The sequence below is a fragment of the Triturus cristatus genome, chromosome 4_2, assembly GCF_964204655.1.
Source record: "Triturus cristatus chromosome 4_2, aTriCri1.1, whole genome shotgun sequence".
Classification (NCBI taxonomy): Eukaryota; Metazoa; Chordata; class Amphibia; order Caudata; family Salamandridae; genus Triturus; species Triturus cristatus.
Genome location: NC_140586.1, coordinates 274,173,557 through 274,194,745, shown reverse-complemented (window position 1 = coordinate 274,194,745; position 21,189 = coordinate 274,173,557). Strand labels below are relative to the sequence as shown.

The window sequence follows — 21,189 nt, the reverse complement described above, 5'->3', positions numbered from 1 at the left end:
AAAAGGGGAGGGGAAGGGAAGAGTGTGGGGAGGAAGGAAGAGAAGAAATGCCAGAACGATAGTGAGGAAAAACAAAATTGGGGAGGATGCGAGAGGGACGGGAGATGCTGCAGGGGAAAGTAAGAAAAAGTTACCAGGTGAGGGGGGTTGACAAAAAAAGTAGGGTAGGAGGAGCGGTTGTGATGTAGTCGAGGGGGGAAGGAGTGGAAAGTGAAGACTAGGGGATGTGGAGAAGGAGGAGATGAAGGAAAGGGGTGAGGAAGACATGGAATGTGAAGGAGAGATAGGAGTAGTGTGTTGCAGTTTAGTGGTATGGGAGGAGAGGGAGAATGCAAGTACCCCTGATCGAGAATGCAGAACAGAATAAAGAATGGGTGTGGCATAAGAACACCAGCATCTATGTTGCAGCAGAGCCAGTGGGTCAGATGCAGTCTAGAGAGATGTCTTCAAAAGATGGCAGAAGGACTGAAAGGAAGGTTTTTCCCAATTTCCTCTGGGACAGGATTTCAGTCGAGGGGGGCAGCTCCGGAGAATGGATAATGTAGTGCATGGTAGGATCTGTAGTTGGGATATCCAAAGTGAGGTTGGCTTTTGCTTCAAAAGAACCTGAAATGACCAAAGTCCTACAGCAACATATAGGATGTGCAATGAGACTTTAAATATTTGTATCTTAATGTATATATATTTTTTTTTTCATATTTCCTGCTCACAACTCTCACTGGTGATGGTTTACTTGCACATTTGTGTTGACAATGAGCAAATTTAGACTTATGTTGATTTGTAAACATCACTTTAATATGGTTTCCAAGCAAAGTATTCAATATATAGAATCTTCAAGAAACATACTATATGAATGATCTTTGGCTCTGGAACATTCTCATTCATGCAAGTGTCCAATACAAATGCATCTACAAGATTATAATGGAGGGGTTGTTCTTGATACACTGTTTCAAGTGGTGGCCCATCACCTCCCACAAATCAGTGTCTAATGGGGGTACACACTATATAAAATAACATACACCACTTCCCTTCAACAGATACAAGTGACCTCGGAGTTCCAAGCCCTCCTAAGCCCCTTTGTGTTTGGCCTCTTGCGTCTATATGTTCATGGAACTCCTCAGTGAAATGCTGTATGTGCCTTCTGGTGTGGTTAATATAGTCTAACTCCTTCAGCCTCTTCTTCCTTTAATCATCCATTTGCGGCCAACCCCCCATTGCACTCTCAGCCTTGCCAGGAGTAGTAGAAGCTTTTCTTCAACGCAGGACACTGATTGCAATAGCATTAATCGAACAGAAGAGAGAATATAAGAAGAACTCACAGACTGCTTTGGTCCTTTACTTGTTTGAATATACCTGAATCTGAAAATGCCTTATCTCAGTAACTTGGGAACTAGTAACTGACATAAAATATATGACTGTTGAAGGCTTCTATGTCCTGCACCCACCATTGGAGAGTCCTCCGCAGTAAGATACACCTATCTGCTTTTTCTGTTCGTCCACACCTAATGGTCCATTCTGTTCTGATGATAACCTTGTTATAAGTTATAACAAGCACCTAATAATGCATTTTCTTTTTAAATGTGCTTTTTGACATGAGAAGATACCTGGAATGGGAATATAAGAAAAAAACATAGCCAATTGCCTGAAACACAAACTAGCTACCTTGGAGAGTGAGTTAAAGTTGACTTGTTTTTTATGGCTTTTATGAAAAAGCCAATGTTAACATAAGTGATGAAATGTATATCTGATAGAGACTTCTAGCCGCCGATTCCTTACCTTAGAATTATCCCCAGGCATCAGACCATATAGGGTGTTCGCTGACATGAGCTCTTTACTTTCCGCGCCAGTCAGCTCAGATCTAGAGAGAGCTACCCTTTAGTCATTATTGACTAAACTTTATAAAATCTTTTTGTTGAAGTGTTTTTGAATCGTCTCCTAGTGTGGCAGGGTTGCCATCCTGGAAGGCCGGCTTCAAGCCCTGCGTCATGTGTCACCGACCAATGTTGGTTATACACCCTCCCCTTTGTAGGCCTGTATTGCCTCAAGCGCGACCACCATCCAAAGGCCTGTTCCTATGGCCGCGCCATGAACCCAAAAGACTTGAGGAAGCGATCTCTCAAGCTCCTAGCAGCTCGACTTGCAACACCGCAGCAAGCTTTATCCTGGTTGAGAGGAAGGTCGCTGGAGCGGAGCATGAAATCTTTGTCGCACTCTAAGTCGTCAGGCCACTTGGGTAAGTCCCATAGGAAGAGGAAAAGCAAGAAGTCGAAGAGGGCTTCGACTTCATATCATCCGTCTGTCGATGAGACGAGGGAGCGTCTGCAATCGAGGCCTGGTTCCGCTGTTCAGCCAGCGCCTGGGTTGGCTCCACGCTCCCGTGAGTTTCCGGGAGCCGGAGCAATACTCACTCAGTTTCAAGAATTGTATGAGGCCGTGCACCTCATATTTGAGAGGTCCGCTCCCACCGGAGCCACGCTGTCTGCTTCAGTGCCAGTGTGGCCCCGTGGATCCACGGATGAATCCAGACTGACGCGGTCATGCCATCTCAACCATTCTCTATGTCGACACTCCCAGCGGCGCCATCCTTATTCTGATCACTGACTCTGACATGGAGTCGGATGGGTGACACCAACTGGAGCCATGCCTTCCAGGCTGAGGCCTTAACCCTTTTCTTATGGGCTAGGACTTGGGGAAGAATGGGAGGGGGTAGTGGACCTTGAGGAATACCAGCTCTTTGACACTAGTGTGAACTGGTGTGAGGATTTGCAGGAAGCCATTGGACTGGACACTTCTCCAGATACCGGCATGTTTTCTCCACCTACCGAGGCTACGTAGGAGAGAGCATGCTTCGCACTGGTGTTGAGGAGGGAGGCTGAGGTCCTGAACCATAGCCTGCCCTCTGTGGTAGTCAAGATGGAGGTGCTCCAACCGGTAGTGTCCCCCATAAAACCACTTCCCCCCCCCCCCCCCCCCCCCTTTAATGAAGCCTTTACTAACATCCTGCTTGGGACCTGGTCCAAGCACTGCACCTGGGCTCCTGTGAACAGGATGATTACCCCCCACCCCCCTGCTCCAGGGAACTCAACTTCCTCACGCAGCTCCCTACCCTAGAAGGTTTGGTGGTCGAAGCCTCTACCTCTCATAGCGCTTTACCTTCTGCATAAGGAATCCAAGAGGCTGGACACTTTAAGAATTAAGATATTTTATTCCAACAACCTGGCACTGCGGTCGGTGAAACCCACGTGCCTTTTGGGCTGCTACTCCCACACTCTATGGGTGATGGTTGCGCAGGCAGTGCCAACTCTGCCAGAGGAGGCCAGGGCCGTTCTCTCCCAGGTTGTTGCTGACGGGAGAACATAGCCATGTTCACCATTTGTTGTGAACTGGATACCACTGACTCACTGGGCAGAGCGGTTTCATCAACAGTGGGTTTTTTGGGCATGCCCAAGCATCACTTATAGAAATGCCCTTTGATGGCTCCTGTCTCTTCGGAGACATGGTAGATTCAGCGTTGCAGCTCTTTAAAGATAGCAGAGCTGCAGCCAGGTCCTTTTGTGTTCCACAGCCCCTGGCCACTGGTTTTAGGCTGCGTCTATACCCATACAGCCACAATGGCACGCACGCTTCTCAGCCTCTGCGAGGCCAAGGATGTGGCACCTACAGGCCTCATGGGCCGGGCCTGCCAGAGGTCAATCCAGTCCACCCTCATCTCTCCCAGCAGCCGCAGCCTCCAAACCCGTCTGCCCCCTTATCATTGGCACCCAGTGGGCGCAGGATCCGCCATCACCTGCACCACTGGCGGTCAATAGCATAGGACCAATGGGTTTTGCAGATTATCTGGAGGGGCTACTCCCTCCCCTTTGAGACTACCCTTCCACCCATGCCACCTGCGTGTAATAGGATGACAGAATACCATCTTTCTTTGATCGCCAGGAAGTGATGACTCTCTTGGCCAAGGGAACCATCAAGAGGGTGCCTGCGCCAGGTTATTATTCCTGCTACTTTCTGGTGCCCTAGAAGGACTGAGGCTTTCGATCCTATCCTAGACATGCTCACTCTCGCTCTGGTCTTGTCTGCCCTGGACCCAGGAGACTGGATGGTGGCCATGGACACACATTTCCTGGATGTACTGCCCTGCCTCTGCTAAGTTGGCTGCAGATTGTTTAAGGATATAGACATCTGTTTTCAATGGAGTAAGATATCAGCTATAGCTACAGAGGCATCGCTGCTCCTGTGTAATATAAATAAAATATCCCAACTCACTAACTTGCAAGTAATACATTATTGCATGCTTTATGAATAATTTGCTTGCTATTGGGTTGAAAGTGTAGGTTGCAAATGTGATTGAGTGGGGCATATTTTGCATAGGAACTCCAATACATGGTATGAAAATGGAGTAAGGATTTAACAAGTGCTTGACTATATTAACTGCTTAGAGCAAGCATCTTCATTATTAATTTGTAAATGGACCATACGTGTGCTCCTCCCTCTAACCCTCCATCTCCTAGGGCTGGTCCTAATCTAGGTGGTTTAGGGCGGTCCTAATCTCTGAAACCACTGTAGTTTGTGGGAAATATATTACAGAACTTTGATAACTTTATGTGTATAGCTAGAAGGGCTGAGGTAATCTGCAACAGAACGTTTAAGACTCAGTTTACACCTTTTTGCTGCACCTGCCTGGAAATTGGAGTTAGCTGAAACTCTTGCCTCTGGCCATGACTTAGTAGGGTCTTTTAAAAGGCTAGTTGACATTTCACTTCTCACAAGCTAATCCCATATATTGGAGATTTGCCTTTTCTGCAGGGTCAAGCCATTTTTTTGTTTTTGTTTTTGATTTATGGGCCTTTTTGCTGTACTCTATTTTTGCTGGCTGTAGAACTCTCTGCACTTACCCCTGCTAAACAGTGGTAAAGTGCCTGTACTCCTCCTTTCAACGTGGTAAAATTGGTACACTTCTGATTGGCATGTTTAACTTGCCTAGAAGTTCCTAGTAAATGGTACCAAGGTGTATCCAAGGCCTGTAAGTTAAATTTAACAAGCGGACTGCAGCATCCACTGTGCTATCCACTACAGTCTCAATGTAAACGTGATTGCAGGCCTGCTACGAGTAGCCTGGCTGTGATTTTTTTAAGTTGCAAATTCGACCTGTATAGATAACCCCTTTTGACAGGCCTAAACCTTCCATTTAAATATTTATAAGTCACCCGAATTAGGCCGTATGTATGGTTATTAAAAGTAGAGCATGTAAAGGTTTAATGTTAAACATTCCTTTCAGAAGAAATGCCTGCCCACTGTAGCAGGTTTGGCTGTTCCACAGGAAAACACTGAGCAGCAATATAAATATGAATCCTGTATTTCAGGAATGAGACTAGCTAGAAAAATTATTTAATAACTATTTTTAATTGTTAAAAATCCAATTAAATGGTGAAGTCGGATGTCTTCTAAATATTATCTTTTTTCTGCATGAGGTGTGAATTTGCTCCAAAGCGCAAAATAATAGGCTGATCTGAATGGGCAGAGATAGTCCCTCTGAACCTGGTAGAATGCATGTAGGAGGTGGAAGGATTTTTTTTTTACATTAAAATGTGAAGTCCTACTTTAATGTCCCATCCTGCTTAACAAGTCTGATAGTTAGGACACTTGTAATGCCCTTCAAAGAGGCCTCCCCTGTCATTGGCATATTCTAGCATGCACATGGGCAGGGCCTTCTTTGTCTCTCCAACTAGTCTGCCCCAATCACAGTAGGCATCTTTTGACATTACAGTGTCAGTTTGTTTGATAGGTGTGTTGGGTTTACATATAAGTTTTGGGGCACACTTCAAAGGAGGGAAACAAAATGCATCAACAATCTGTGTGTATCAATTGACTTGTTGCTGAAAGCTCAGCTTCGTTATACCGGACTTCAGTCTCTGATGTTGCTGTAGGTGGAAGGACTGCCTAAAATTGCTCCCTTCTTGGGGGGTTACCTTCAAGGGTGACACTCTGTCTGTGTCATGTAGGGCTCTGTTCGGGGCATGTCTCCTGCCCTCTGTGACAGAACAGGCAGCTCCTCTAGGTCAGAAGTAGCCTCACCAAGTTGTGTGTCCTTTTCTATCAGAGCATGTAACCCTTGACCTTCTGGTTCTTCCACCATGCATTGCCTCCACCCCCTATCCCTTACTGTCCATATTGGCCTCTGTACTCTTTGCCTGGAGACCGTACCCCCAGAAATCTGAACTTCTCTCCCATCCCTGATTAACACCCCCCCCCCCCCCCCCCCTCCATATTTCAAGGATATTGGGGCCATAGGGTGGAGAAGTCCAACCTGTGGGCCGGGCTACCCTACACACCCAGTGAAAGTGGAGACTCACCCTCACCAGTTTACCATCAGTTTCCACCCCCCGACTAAGGGAAACTAGGGCATATTTTACCCTCTCCTTCTGGGGACAACCCTTTCCCAAAGCCCCCCCCCTCCCCCCTTGTGGAGCACCTAGCTGTGGTTGGTTTATTGTTACAGAGTCCCTCTGCTTGCGCTGTGACTGATAACAGTCATAACACTTGGGCAGGTAAAGGAGCTCTCTGGGCTTCCATCAATCAGACACTTCCCACTTGTTCTCCGAAGGGGTATGGGAATCCTTTCCCTCTGGACTCTTTTGGAGCCTTTTGGGGAACTTCTCTGTTTCATCCTGGCCTTCCCCCTCTCTCTGTTGAGGAGGACCTGAACCACCCTTCTTGGGGTGTCACTCCCAGGTACATTTTTGGACACACTGGTGCTGATCTCGTGGCCTACGTTCTTCCCAAGCTCTCTGAGGACAGTGAGCTTAAAGTCAATAACATGTTGGGACAACTCTGGAAAACAGTTACTGAAAATTTGCTCCTTCATTGCCAAATTGTTAAGCTCATCATAATCCATTAATTTGCTGCCCTTCACTCTACCATCCAGTGCCTTACTGAAATAATCTACAAATTCGATCCAGAAATAATCCTTAAATTCAACCCATGATTGATGGGACTGTTTTTGGCTATCCCTGAACCTCGGCTATACATTTTAGGGGTTATGTCAAACTTCACAAAAAGGACATCCTTCATGCGGTCATTACTCATCCTGTCTGCTTTCTCAAGGGCCAATAAGGTATCCCAGCTGGTAGTGGACATGTGCTTCCACAGATTACCCCCCCCCCCCCCCCCGGTCCTCTCCTGAGAATCAATGCATACACAAGGCCACCTCATAGGCCTCAAACCACTTGTCTATATCATCTCTACCACAAAGCTAGAAGGCAGGTCTTTGAGTAAGTGGACCCTTTCACCTGCTCTTTGTACTTCATTGTCACTGCCACCATCCTCACTGTACTCTGAGATCCTCTTTACCATCAGGTCCAGTTTTTTCTGGCTGACTTCATGAGCCAGCAATGCCTTTTTTTTCTTCCAAAGCCAAGGCTAGTTTCTTCTCCTTCAGGGCCAGTTGATTCCTCTTTCCCTTCAGGGTAAGGGTAGCTAGTTGTAGTTTTAGATAGCTCTCTGATTGGGTCAAACTGCTAGAAGACACACTGCTCTCTGCTCCTGATTAAGCAGGTGACCTGGATCCTGCGAGCACCATCTTCTCTGCTGGCTCTTGGCCCCTTAAAGGACATCTTTTCTAGCTCTGGGGACACTCTTTATCCAACCTTTTCTTCTGCCTCCAACTCGCCCTCATCCTCTGCTCCATCACTCGTCTGCCCCTGTGATGAAGACTGCAACATGCAGACTTCTTCCCAGGCTCTGAGGGCTAGCTTCTGCAAGCCCTTTTCTGGCTTCAGCCCTCTTTCACTGCACAACCTCTTCAGCTCTGCCATGTTGAGGCTCTGAATGCTTCTGAGATCCACCTCCAGTTTTGCAAAACGTGCATGTGCAAAATATGGGAGAAGGAATAAAATTTAGGAAAAGTTTTTTGAAGTCCTAGTTAAAAATTAAAAGAGAATTGAAAAATCACAAGGTTGAATTTAATATCAGGTTACAGAAGGAATTTTTTTTTTTTTTGACAACAAACTTTATTGGCATTTATAAGGACACCGGGGAGCTCGTCCCCATACACGGTACCAATATGGATAGAAGAACAGTGAGAATTGGCATCCTTGTTCAACCCCCCCCCTGGTCTGCAAAACATCAGACCCCCAAACCCTCCCCCCCGCCCGCACATCACACCAGTCCAGAGTCCAACACAAATATGCAACATTTCCTAACCGCATGTGCTCCATATTCTGATTACTCTCCCTCAATTCCTAGGGCCCGGGGCCCCGGAGGGGAAGACACCGGGGCTCTGATTTGCCTCTCTATTGGGTCCAATGGCACTGCACCCTCCCGCACAGACAATACGATGCCCCGATATTGCGCCCATCTCTTCCAGACTTTACCATGCTTGGCCGGACAACCCCTTGCCAGGAATACCGCCTCTTCCGCGGACATGCAGCGATCCAATGCCCTCTTCCAGGCCTGAACCGGGGGCGGGGCAGAGGACTTCCAATGCTGGGCAATATCTCGCTTGGCCAGCGTCAAACCCAGAAACAGGAGGTGTCGCTTATAGATATTGCCCCCTATCTCCTCGGTACAGTGCAACAGTGTTAAGCGGGGATCAGGGGGAAGCTCCCAACCCAGCACCCCCCCCCCCCCAAGCAGGACAGAAACGCCTCCCAGAACAGGCGTAGCCGACCACAATCCCACACCGTGTGGAGAAATGTACCATCCCCGTCGCCGCAGCGAAGACACGTGGGGGACTCAATTAAGTGCATGCGCCAAAGGCGGTGCCGAGTGTAATACGCCCTATGCAAGTATTTGAATTGTATGAATCGGTATTTGGTGGCTACCGCCGCATCTCGCGGACCCGCGATAGCTTCCGCCCAATCATCCTCCGTGAGTGTGGGGATATCTCGCTGCCACGCCTCCTTGGTGTTATCTAGGGTGGTGTTCATGAAGGTCGTCAGTGTCTGATAAATCTGTCGGATTTTGTGATCCCCGAGGTCCCCCATCAACCGTCTACCCTCCAGCGGGTGGACAGAAGGAATTTTTGATTTAATCGTAAATCACTTCGTGGTATTTCAAAACACAAGTCCTGGATACCACCGTTGAAAATCAAAGTAGGAAATTGGTTTATTAGTCGAGAGGGGATAAATACCCTCCTCAAGTACTAATCACAATCCTCATCAGGATGAACCCTTAAAGTCACTAAATGAACCTAAGCTCAACCCGCCAAGAAGTGCAAAGTGCCAATGATGGTCATTGACGTGGTAGAACAGGACCTAGGCAAAATTGGACGCTGACTGCGATGGAGAGCGGGTCAGATTGTACTTTCAGACTTTAAACATTTATGTCCCAGTGCACTTCAGGAGTACAATTCTAAATCCCTTGGACCTCAGGGAAGGCACTTAGAGACTCACAGGGAGGCAGGCAGATTCCAGTCTAGGTCTAGTTGCCGCTAATCAGCTGGACAGCTGCAAGAAAGGCCTCTTGAACCTTGCTGGTTCATAAGGGTGACCTGTTCAAGCTATAGTTATACGACAAACTACAAGAGGCCTTTCCTCTTTCATGTTGAGGGCATTTGATCCAAAATTAACTTGGGTTGGCAGCCTGGAAATAGGGACCTAATGAGTATAAAATTGATTGCATCAAACCTCACTTTCTCCCAATATTTTACTTAATCTGTGTGAAAGAATGGTTATTACAACAAGTTTCATTTGCCCACATCTCATTTATCCACATATTAACTAATATGTAAGGGGTATTACAATTGAGGTCAACCATTGTTTTGTGATACCAATCTCTTTTTTTTTTCCTAAATCTTTGCCCACAAATCAATCAATCAATGACACTTATAGAGCGCGCTACATACCCGTAGGGTCTCAAGGCGCTGGGGGGGGGGGGGGGGGGGGGGTGGTGGTGCCGCTACTGCTCGAACAGCCAGGTCTTCAGCTTCTTCCTGAAGGAGAGGTGGTCTTGAGTACCTTCAATAAGAGCCATATGCTTTATTTAAAATGCTTTACATTTTAAAACCCTAACTCAATTCTAAGTAGAGTCATCTGGATAGATTTTGGGAAAGAACGGTTTTCCTTTAAAACATTTGGCATTCAGGGGACTCCATAGTTTGGCCCTATATAAGACCTCTGCCTTGGTTTTCGCCCTAACTGTTGAAATATACAAAAGTCCCTGTACAACTATCCCTTTGATGTCCTCCTAACACATTTTTGTAATATATGTTTCAAACTATAGATTTACATAAAGCAAAAATACACTATCCTGAGTAAACTACTAGTTAGTAAACTACTTAGTTTAGTTGTAATTCTGCTAAGCAGATTTTGCTGATGTGGAAAGCACATCTTCTTTAGGTGTGCACATTAAAAACTTTTTGACGGCCTCTTTAATATCCCCACTTGGAGGGATATGTATGAAACTTCACATGCCAAAACTTGTCTCCGATCACTATTTAATTTGGAAAGTTGCATGTAGTTTCCTTAAGGGGCAGCAAAGCAGTTATTAGACCAAAAATGAACTTTTCAATGGAAAGTGAGACTTGCGTAGATATTAAAGTAGCTTAAAAGTGATTGTGTTTATGGTTATGTATTATCCTGCTCTAGCCTTAGTAGTTCTAGTTCAGGTGCACATCGAAAATTGCATGAAATTGAACACTCACTGCGTTTATTAGCTAATTCATGAGCAGTTTCATGCTGCTCCTCATCTATGGGATAGGAGAAGGAAGGGAGGACAAGGGTGGGATTAAAAAAAAAAAGGCCTTTTCAATAGGCAATTTGCTCTCCATTGCATCAAAAGCCATTGAACAGAATACTAGCAACCTTGGCATGTAAGTAGATCTTTAGTCAAAGTGTGGTTTTTAGGTCTCGGCTAGCGAAGGCTGCGCTTGCGCAGTCTCGCTTGCCAGATTTTTAGGTCTCGGCTAGCGAAGGCTGCGCCTGCGCAGTCTCGCTTGCGAGATTTAACGTTTTTCAGAAGAGGGGCTTGAACCCGCCCCTCTTCTCCCCTCTTCTCCATTGGCTGGGCTCTTAAATGCTGGTCAGCCATTGGAGAAGAGCTTTGTCCCTCCAAACAAGCCCCATCTTTTTCGGATTCGGGGGCATGTTTTTTCGCGTCTTTCTCTTTTTCGTACTCCCTGCCCCTTTTACACGTGGTGGGCGTGTTTGGTTTTTTTTTTTTTTTTTTTACATCGGAAGGTTCGGCCATTTTATGCACGGTCTTTACGGAGCGGGACGTGGGGTCGCTGAGCCCCGGGGCACGGAGCATGGCCCGACCGGAGCCCCGCAACCTCGAGGAGCGGATCTTGGAGGAGAACATCCTGCTCCTACAAAAGCAGCTGGTACGGAGTTCTCTTGTACGGTACTGAATCGCTGTGGCAGGCATTGATTCTCCTGCAGCAGATATCAATCACCCCTGCGTCAGCCCTCAGTCTCCGCCAAACCCTTTACTACTGCAGATGCCCCTACCCCGATATCACGCGTGCACCAAATGTCACCCCTGTAACAACCCTCCGTCTGCACACAATTTCTCACTGCTGTAAAAACTGTGCAGATCTCGCGCACCCCAGACATCACAGTTGTGACAGCCCTTCCATCCTTTTTGTAAATGCAGCCTTTGTGCAAATCCCACCCCAACGACTCTGAATCTACACACCACCTTTTTACTACTGCAGATCTCACTGTTAGCAAATCTCACGGATGTCCCAAATTTCGCCCCATGTAACAGCCCTCACTCTGCTCTAAATCTCTGATCGCTTTTAATCAAGCGGTGCACACCTCTCGTGTATCCCACCCTTGTAAATTCACCAAACCCGTATCGACATTTCACTGCTGTAAATACAGAGGGCGCAAATCTCACCCCTTAAACAGTAGTCTATGAGCACCAGACCTCTCAATACTGCAGATACCATCCCTTAGGCAAATCTCACGACTTCGGCAAATCTTCCCCCGGAAAACAACCCTCCGTTTACTCCAAATCTTCTCTTTCCTTGAAAACAAACGTGCACATCTCTCACATGCAGCCCCCCCGTAATAGCTCTCGATCCGCAAAACGTACTACTGCAAATACCGCACCTTAAACAAGACTCAACTCTGCAATAACCCATACATCCGCGTAGCAGAATTGTCAAATGCACCAAATCTCTTCACGCAACTAACACTTCACAGGGTACCAGGTCCCAAATCTTTATTTGCATAGCGTTTTTTTCCAGGTAATTTTCACCTTGCACGAAATTAGGCGACTCAGCAGACCTAGATCACTTATACACGAGCACCGTCTTGCACCATATTTTCCCTATCGACTGCTTGCGGCTTATTACTGTGTGTCCACCTTTGGTTGTATTGACTCTGCTCAGTCTCTCACATCTGGACGCTGTAACTTATGATCGGTAAACGCTGTGCGATTGCGTGGTTTTCAGTTGTCAGAGCGTGCGGTGTTTCCCTGTTACACGATGTGCATTCTTAGGGAGCTCGGGAGCACATATGCATGTCGAAGCGCCTCGCGACCTCGCCCAGTGGTAGGAAGCGCTGTATGAATAATAAAAGTATGGTCGCTATTTAACCACCCAGGAAACGCTTTCGCCATCGCAAGGAGGGGGAAAGCGCTATACAAATATAGCTCTGCCCAAAACCCTGACCCACTTACACAGCCTGTTTACTTTTTTTTTTTTTTTGCACTGAACAGCACTCGTCATTGCACTGTTTCTCTGTGTGCTACCTCATTCCTTTGTGCACCACGTCAGACACCTCATTCTTCAATACACCCGGTGGCAGTGCTGCGTGTTGTGGTGTGCAGGGCACTATTCTTCCCTTGCACTAATATCTCCCTTGTTTTGCATCCAAAATGTCCCTGTGGCCTGCACTTCATCCAGCCTTTTCACCCCGGATGTGGTCGTTTGTCGACATGGACTTTCTTGCCATGCACCCTTTTCCCCGATATCCCCCTTTCCGGGTGCAGAGCATAGCTCTGTGTGTGTGGGTGCAAATGCAATAGGTCTCGCATTTGAGAGTGATTACGCTATTGACATTGTAAATAACAATGCCCTTTCTTTAAATGTTTTAAAAACAAAAACATAAACAAAAATAATGTCATGAGCAATGCCAATAGCTCTAACTTGAACAATGCCGAGACCATTGCATTGTAAATGCTTGTAAATGAAATGTTCTGTTCGTTTTAGGAAAATGCGTTGGATCTTGTTGGTTGACTTCACAAGCATGAATCACTTGAGTTCCACTTACGGAATCTGAATGTTTAGAGAGCTGTTTAGCTGAAAAGCTTGGCTGCCATTATGAATATGCAACTGTGGTTTGATAATAACTTGTCTGCCTTTTGATGGATCTACAGAAGAGGAGATTACAGAAATAAGTTATTCAAAACGTCCTATATCTGGAGGACTAGAAGTAAAAGCCTTGCCTCGACTTGTCTACTTGAACTACAAGCACATAAGTCCCCTTCCATTCATTAGGACTACACACAAATCCAGAAATGCATTAATTTCACGTAATACATTGAATTTGATTCCCTGCTGGATACCTCTACCATGGATTTCCTTCAGATGGGAAATGTAACATTGCATTCATAGCCATGTTTGTTTAGTGAAGTGTGAGGTTATATTACACTGTTGCTTGTTACTAGCTAGTCCTGCACTCGGTGTCTTGCTACTGGTGTCATTTTGAACACAAGAAGTCAATGGGGATTTTGGGACAGGTAGGAATTCAAGTCCAGATCCGTATTTAATGAATTGGTCGGGAGAAGAGGAGCATGAAAAGTTTGATACAGAGTTCCGATTATTTTTCCATACAGTGGTCTTTTGCGTGAACAAGGTTGTGGAGTAGGGTTTTTTTTATTTGCATTCTTGTACTGCATACTACTTTAATCGGTAACCCCTCTTCAAGCATGGAATTAAATATAATGTCAATAGAGAGTGACATTGACAAACTTAAATGAACATTCTGGAAAGCAGTGTTACAGGAGTAAGTAGGATTTTAGAATTTGGTGAAACTCAAGATTTGGAAGGCGTGTGAGTGGGGAGTGAGTTGAACAGTTGGCCGACCTTTGTTGTAAAAATCTACTAAAGTGTGTAGAATAACCTGACTGTTGCATACGGCGTGATGGAAGCATGTTTTTTTGGAATTGCAGCACAGTGCCGCCAGAGCAACAAGCGGAGTTTAACATGCTGAATTCTGAAATGAATGAACTCAAGCAAACCTTACATCAAAAGTACCGTGCAGAAGATGTAAGTATCTTTGGAAATAATTGGGCAAATCTAATTGTGGATTTGGGAGAAGTTTCAGCTTTTCCACATTGGCCATGATTTTTTTGTAAATATTGCATTTATAGTAATGTCACATTTTTGGTGATTGAGCTCTTTGGTTTACCTTAGCATTAAAACTGGCTCGGTAAAGAGCACTCTTAAATTGAAGAAATCTTGTAGGCTTGGGGGACTAAAAACTAATTTGAATTTTCTAAAGTATCAGAGAAACCTACACACAGGGCCTCACAAAAACTATTGAGCTCAATCCAGTTGCTGTTTACTCTGGTCGACTGTGTTGTGGTTTCTTGGTTTCTCAGCTGCCACCAAACCTCTGTAACAAGAATATTTTTCTTGTGAAAATTAGTAATGTAAGAACTCCCTTGAAAAGTGTGCCCTTTGTGTGGCATCTCGATCTTCATTATCGATTTGACACTACTTTCATCCTACTCAAGACAAGATGGATTCTTTAGTTTCTTCTTTTTAATTAAACCAGCCACCAAAATGGAGTACTGTGTCTGATGAGTTTCTGGTAGTGATCATGTATGTGTTCAGGGGAGGGAGCTCATCCGTGCCTTATGGAGCCTGCCCATATGGCATTCACAGGGACATGCTTCCTAGACATGACCCACCACTGATGTTTTTAGCTGTACTGGAAGGGGGAGGGGCATGCTGGCTAATCACGGCCCTTATGGCCCATCCATGGCATTGTAGAGCTTTATTGGCGACATGCTAGCTAACCATGTCCTGATAAACCACCCATGCCAAACTTCATTGAAGCCTTTTTTCTGAATCATGACATTATAGCCCATCAGTGACAAATAGTGTCCATGCCAGGGACATACTATAACTCTGACCCATGGTTCATTTAGGAGATGTACCCGCTAACCCTACTTTGGTGACTCATTGGTGAAATCTTTCTGGGCATGCTAGCGACATGCTAGCTATCTCTGACATGAGGTCAACCCATCGCTGACCTATGTCTGAGCATTCTTGAAAGCATGCTGGGGATGTCTTCATTACTGTTTCTAGCCATTGAGAAATTGTTTACCATTTCTGGTGACATGCTGGCAATGCACGTTAATATCATGACCAGTTCTTTGTTTTTCGTGGACATTGCTGGCAACTTTCTGAACATCGACGGCATAATAGTGGCACGTCCTTGCTACATTTCGAAGATCCTTAAAAAAACACCATATCTATCACTGGCATATCAGTGGCCTGTCATTTTATTCTTTATATAATTCTGACTAATGCTCGCTTGGCGTTGGTAAAAAATGCTGCCATATGATGAACCTCTGCTAAATTAGTGTTCCTTCTGAATCGCTGCATCTTGACTCAGTTTGGGTGAAAATTGTACAGTAAAACGCCCCATTTGATACTTTTGTCTTTTGCAAAGTTTTCTTGGGTACAACCCTCCCAAGTCTCCTACTGGAGGTACGGCTCCCTCATTCTACCTCACCAGCTGCCTCAGTTTCACAGGTGACAATTGTGAGTATGGATTGGTTTTATTAAATCATTTATAGTTAGTTCTTTAAAATGGTCATTCATGTAGAGGTAGCAACCTGCCTTGATACCTATGCGGAGGCCAATGAGGTTAGGTCAGCATTTATTGAGAAATTTCCACAAATATAAGGCAGTATATAATATGCTATAGAAAACCTCCTCCACCTAAGCCTTATGGGTAGTTTGATAGTGTAGGCACCAAAACCCACACGGCCCTTCACACTGCCCTACTCATTAGACCCCAAGATGTGGAGATAATTGGGAATACCCCTGCACTTTACAAATCAGCTTTGGCAGCTAGGAAAAAGCAGATAAAGGAGGATGCCTGGAATGCCCTGCATTTAGCTAGTGTGCACAAAGATAGTACCGCTAATTGCCAAGTGGCTAATGCCCCCTACTTTACTGACCCATCGGGTCACTCTACTGAAGTGCATATTCTGCAACATCAGTGGGTAGATTATTTCTCTAACATCTATACCACCCAGGACTCCTTGGAGGATCAAGTAGAGGACGGGTGAAGGGACTCGATAGAATTCATTTACACCCCCACACACCCCCTAGTTATTGAGTTTACTGAGTGAGGTTTGTAGGGCATTGATTGAAAGTAAGAAGTGGAAGGCCCCAGGCCCAAATGAGGTCCCACTACATGTCTTTTCTGATAGGTCAGATCTGTGGTCCCCTATGTTCACCAACGTGTTTAATTCAACAGTTAAGGTAGGCCCCCCTGTGTCATGGAATAGCTCAGTAATCATAACTATTTATAAAAAAAAAGGGGGATAAAGCCTAGCCAAAGAATTACAGGCCCATATATTTACTAGATTGTACTGTAAAAGTAATGAGCTGTATTTTACTACATAGACTTGAGGACTCGGCGACCGAGAACAACTTCTTAACCAACACTCAATATGGTTTTAAGAAAGGCCTGGGCACCACAGATCAATGCCTAAACCTGAGCTTAGTCATAGGCAAGTACACAGCTGTTAAGAAGGGATCTATATATTTGTCCTTCATGGACCTTACAGCAACTTTTGATTGCATTTCACGTTCCAAATTGTGGTCCATTATGACTAAGTTAGGTGTGCAGCACTGCGTAATTACTTTTATCAGACAATTATATAAAGATGCAGCTGCCTGTGTATGCTATGGTACAGACAGTGAATGCATTTTTATCTTCAGACTGGGAGTAAAAAAAGGATGCGTTCTTGCCCCATTTTTATTCTCCTTGTATATTAATAGAGTTGAACTTTTTTTTAAAGTGGAGAGCAAAGGACATATCTTGCATTAGGGTTTGCCTCCCCCCCCCCTTATTCTTGTATATACTGATGATGCAGTCTTAGTGGCTAGAACAGGGAGAGTGCTCCAAAGTTTAATCAATCATTTTATTGTTTTTATGAAGAATCGTGATCTGAAAGTTAACAAGAGTTAGACGTTTACCATGATCTGTGCTGCACGGCCGGCCAAAAAAGGTGCTAATTTTATTGATAACTCCGAGGTTTATTTGTCATCAAAGGTGGCCGCCACGTTTTCTTACTTCGATATCCTGTTTGGTGACAAATATAAATGGAAACCAATGTTCTATCTTTGAAAAGTCTATCATTGGCCTTCACGGTTTTTGTAAAAAGTTGAGCTCGAAGCCAGTGAAAGATTTCTTCGATTTATGCATGTAAACGTGTGCCCATTGCTTGTTATGGGGCTAACACATGGGGCATGATGGACATAAAGTTGCTTAAACAAGTAGAAAACATCATTTTGAAAAATCTGTTGGCAACCCCTTAAAGTTATACTAATGCCATCTGTCATGCGGAATTGGGTATCCCCTATATAGAGGACAGAATTAAACTTTCTCCCCTCTTACTGTGACATGTTATATTTTATATGGGTAAGGGAGGAAACTGTCCTTAACAAGATTGTCATAAAGGATTTCTTTCGACTTCATTCTGCCTTAGATATTCTTTAACTCGCATATGGGAAGTCTGTTTGCGAGTTGATTTGGCAACCGCACCTTTTTGCCGCACCAGAGTCTTTCCACCACCTAGAAAAGGGAACTTTAAAGCAAGTGTTTATGAGAAGGCCGCATCAAAGAGAGAATCTTTAGATAATCCTGAATCCACAGTGCGTGTATACAATCTGGTGCACGTTCGTGAGGGCCTCCAACAGTAATTTACTCCCTCTCCTGGTGGGGTTTCCTGACAATAGTTGTACTTTATCTGAACTATGTGTATGCCCCTGCTAGGGGAAGTTTGTTCAGTCAACCATACATATTGTGTTCTTTTGCTCTTTTTATCTGCTGTCTAGAAAGGGATTCAGCCTCCAGTCTCTAGGTCCCTCGGTGTCCAAAGCTGGTCACCCTCAGGATTTGGCTCCCATCACCTCCGGGGCTCAGAGCAGTCACCATGAACCAAGACACTCCTGCCTCCGGGCATCACTCATGAGACGCCCCTCCTTTGGTAGCAGCACCTTGGGTCCTTTTAGTTCCCAGTAGGATCTCTCCGGTGACCCCACCACTCCACACCCCCCCCCCCCACCTCGTCTCAGGGCCTCACACACGGTCCCTCTCACCCGTGTGAGCACTCCTACAGGCCGGAGCACTTACTCCGCAGTCTGCTGCATCTCGTCTCGCTGTCAGGAGCCCGCCGACCTCCAGCAGTCCAAGGCCAACCCGACCACTGGCAGAAACAGGATGTGTGCATGCAGGCGGGGCAGGCCGGGAGCAGAGGCACCTCGCAGCCCTGGCCGCAGACATTTGGGGTGTTCCGCAGCACAGCGCAGGTACTCACCGTTTTACCCCTCCATCTGTGTCGGTAGCCCCAGGCAGGTACTTTTCAGTACCCTCTTGCCCAGGCGGCCCACTGCACCAGCAGCTTCACACTTCACTGGGGGTGGGGGGAGGCACCTCCTACGTTCCCCGGTGGTCCGCTAGTCACCTCGGGGATGGGGGGTGGTCTGCCCAGCAATCTGCCACTTGACATCTGGGTCCGGCGATCGCCCCTCAGCTCCGGCACTGCACCAGGGATAGTCGGGTTGCCTAGGCCGATTTTCGAATAGGAGCCTGCTGGGCAATCACACTGTTGCTCCCACTGGACCACCCTCAGGCGATGGTCGTTGGTTCCAGGGAGCAATCAACCAGTGCAGATTGCGCTGGGGGCATTGAATCAGTCCTGGAGCGACAGGATCTTCTACAGATTCAATAACTCCGACTGGACCTCACCCCTCCTAAAATTACAGGGTTCAAGCCATGCTGGGACTGTTACAATCACATGTCTGTTGCAGATTCCACATGGTATGTCTTGGGTGTTTGGGTTCGGGCCACAACTCCAAGCTGTGTGAGGAGTGTGCTCTTATGCATCGGCAAGCAATCTGGGATCGCAAAGTCAAGGTGTACGCTGCCAAACACAGCAAAAAGTCTTGTAAGCCCTACTCCCTCTCAAAGTTGAGAGCACATTCCTGCTCTCTGATTGCTCCTCCTAACAGGTCTTTGTTATGGTCCAAAGTTTTGGGCAAGTTTAAGTCCAAGATGAAATGTAAGAAGACCAAGAGTGACTTGTCCCAGTCTACCCTTGATCCCAGTAACCACCAAAAAGTCAATGAACCATCTGATTCTGATATGCCCCCCAACCTTCCTGGGTCATCTACTATGTTGCAAAAGATTGAGGCTTTCAAAAAAGTTATGTAGGACATTTTTTGGCACCTCTGGTACGCCTTTGAGCCCCACATAGACATGTAGGCCTCCAGTCAGGTTACCGCAACAGGATTCGTCCTCACTGCTGTCTGTGCCTCCTGAACCTATCTTGGATTCTGCTCAGACTCTGGAGCCGACCTCATGTCCGGCACCACGATCTATGCCGGTTCATGCCATGTCTTGGACTGCCTCACACAAATGCCACCGAAGGTTGATGCCGATCTTATTGTCCTGCCTGACTCTGACCTGAATCTGCCTCAAGCTTGATCGAGGACGCCTCTGGAAAAGTCCTGACGCGACCGGTTCCACTTATCTCTGATTCAGACAAAACACCACCTTTACCTTCAGTTCTCCAACAATTATTTGGACCTTTTCCCTGCATGGGGCTGAGTTCTCCACCTGTTCTTTCAGAGAAGGAGACAGCCTCCTTTGCTGTCATAATCAGACGAGCAGCTAAAGTCCTGGGCTTGCAGTTACAATCTATTGAGGTGAGAAACAATATTTTTACTGAAGTTTGCAGCCTCCAAGCCTTTTCTGTCATTCAATGTATCCCTGACTGGCACTCTCTTTGGCACCATAGCTAAATCTTGTTCCTGCCCACTTGTAAATGGACAGGTAGCACAACGCCACAGACCTGCTTCAGGTGACCATGCTTTTTTATGCAATGTTGCACTCCTGAGAGCCTGGTAGTTCAGGATTCCACTAGTAGATTTAACCCAGACTCATTCCTGATACTTTCCCTCAAATAGAAAGTTGGAGAGAATTAAGGCATTTGGGAAACTCGTGTTCTCCCTGGCTTGCTTCGTCCTCCAATCAGTTAATACCAGCTGCTTGCTAGGTAGGTAGTCCCACACATTATAAGACAGTGACGCAGAACTCCTGCCAGCAGTCCTAGAGGAATTTCCCACCAATCTCGTGCAGACGATTCAGGATGGTCAGGATGCGGCCAAGTACAAAATAAGGTTAAGTCTCGACATGACCGACGGTGTAGGCAGAGCAATCGGGACTAGCGTGTTGCTCTAGCGCCACGCTAGGATGAGATCCATGGGCTTCTTGGGCGACATTAAGGTTTCACTCATGGATATACCTTTTCATGGGTCTCACTTATTTGGTAAAAAGGCTGATTCCGTCCATGGCTGCTTTAAAGAAAGCAAAAACACAGCATGCTCACCTCGTTTCTCCACACATGCAAAGCAGTAAGGCCCAAAACTTTCACCCCCTTCGAAGCATTGGCAGGGATTTCACATACAGGCAATGCCAAAGCCTTTCAATAGAGGTACTCCTGTTCCGTTGGGTTAGGGGATCCAGTAGATAGCATCCAGGCCCGCAGGGGCAATGAAACTCCCAGTCTGCCGCTCCTCCAGCAGCAATTCAAAGTTGCTTTAGTTTGCCCTTAGCTGGTGGTAGAGGTGTGGCGCAGCGACCAGAGTGCCTGACTCTGGATCGCGGGGCTCACAGTTTGATCCCTGGCGGCAGCTAAGATCAGCATCATGTGACTCTGGGCAGTAGCTCACTTAATCTCCCCGACAGCCCCCCAGCGCCTGGATACCCTTAGGGGTGACACATCCGCGCTTTACAAATGTAGAATTATTTATTATTACTTCGCAGCACACGACCACCATGTGGGAGGCAGAATCAGTCATTCTCTCCACAGGTCGTAGGCCATAAGATCCGACAGGTGGGACCTGTAGATAGTTCAATGGATTTATGCCCTGCCATTCCTTTCAGACCTGCTGCATCTTTCACCCACATTGGAGCTGCTTTCAGAGGAGCACTT

The 21,189-nt window shown here is 46.2% G+C and overlaps 1 protein-coding gene across 4 annotated transcripts in view; it reads left to right on the top strand.

The window, feature by feature from the left end:
• The window catches only part of NUF2 (NUF2 component of NDC80 kinetochore complex), a 198,437-nt gene that overhangs the window by 108,016 nt on the left and 69,232 nt on the right, over positions 1 to 21,189 (top strand). For all 4 annotated transcript variants that reach the window (XM_085601504.1, XM_085601505.1, XM_085601502.1 and 1 more), the window contains exon 8: positions 14,116 to 14,212. In XM_085601504.1, coding sequence (XP_085457630.1) covers positions 14,116 to 14,212 — 97 coding nt within the window. The remainder of the gene's footprint in view (positions 1 to 14,115; positions 14,213 to 21,189) is intronic.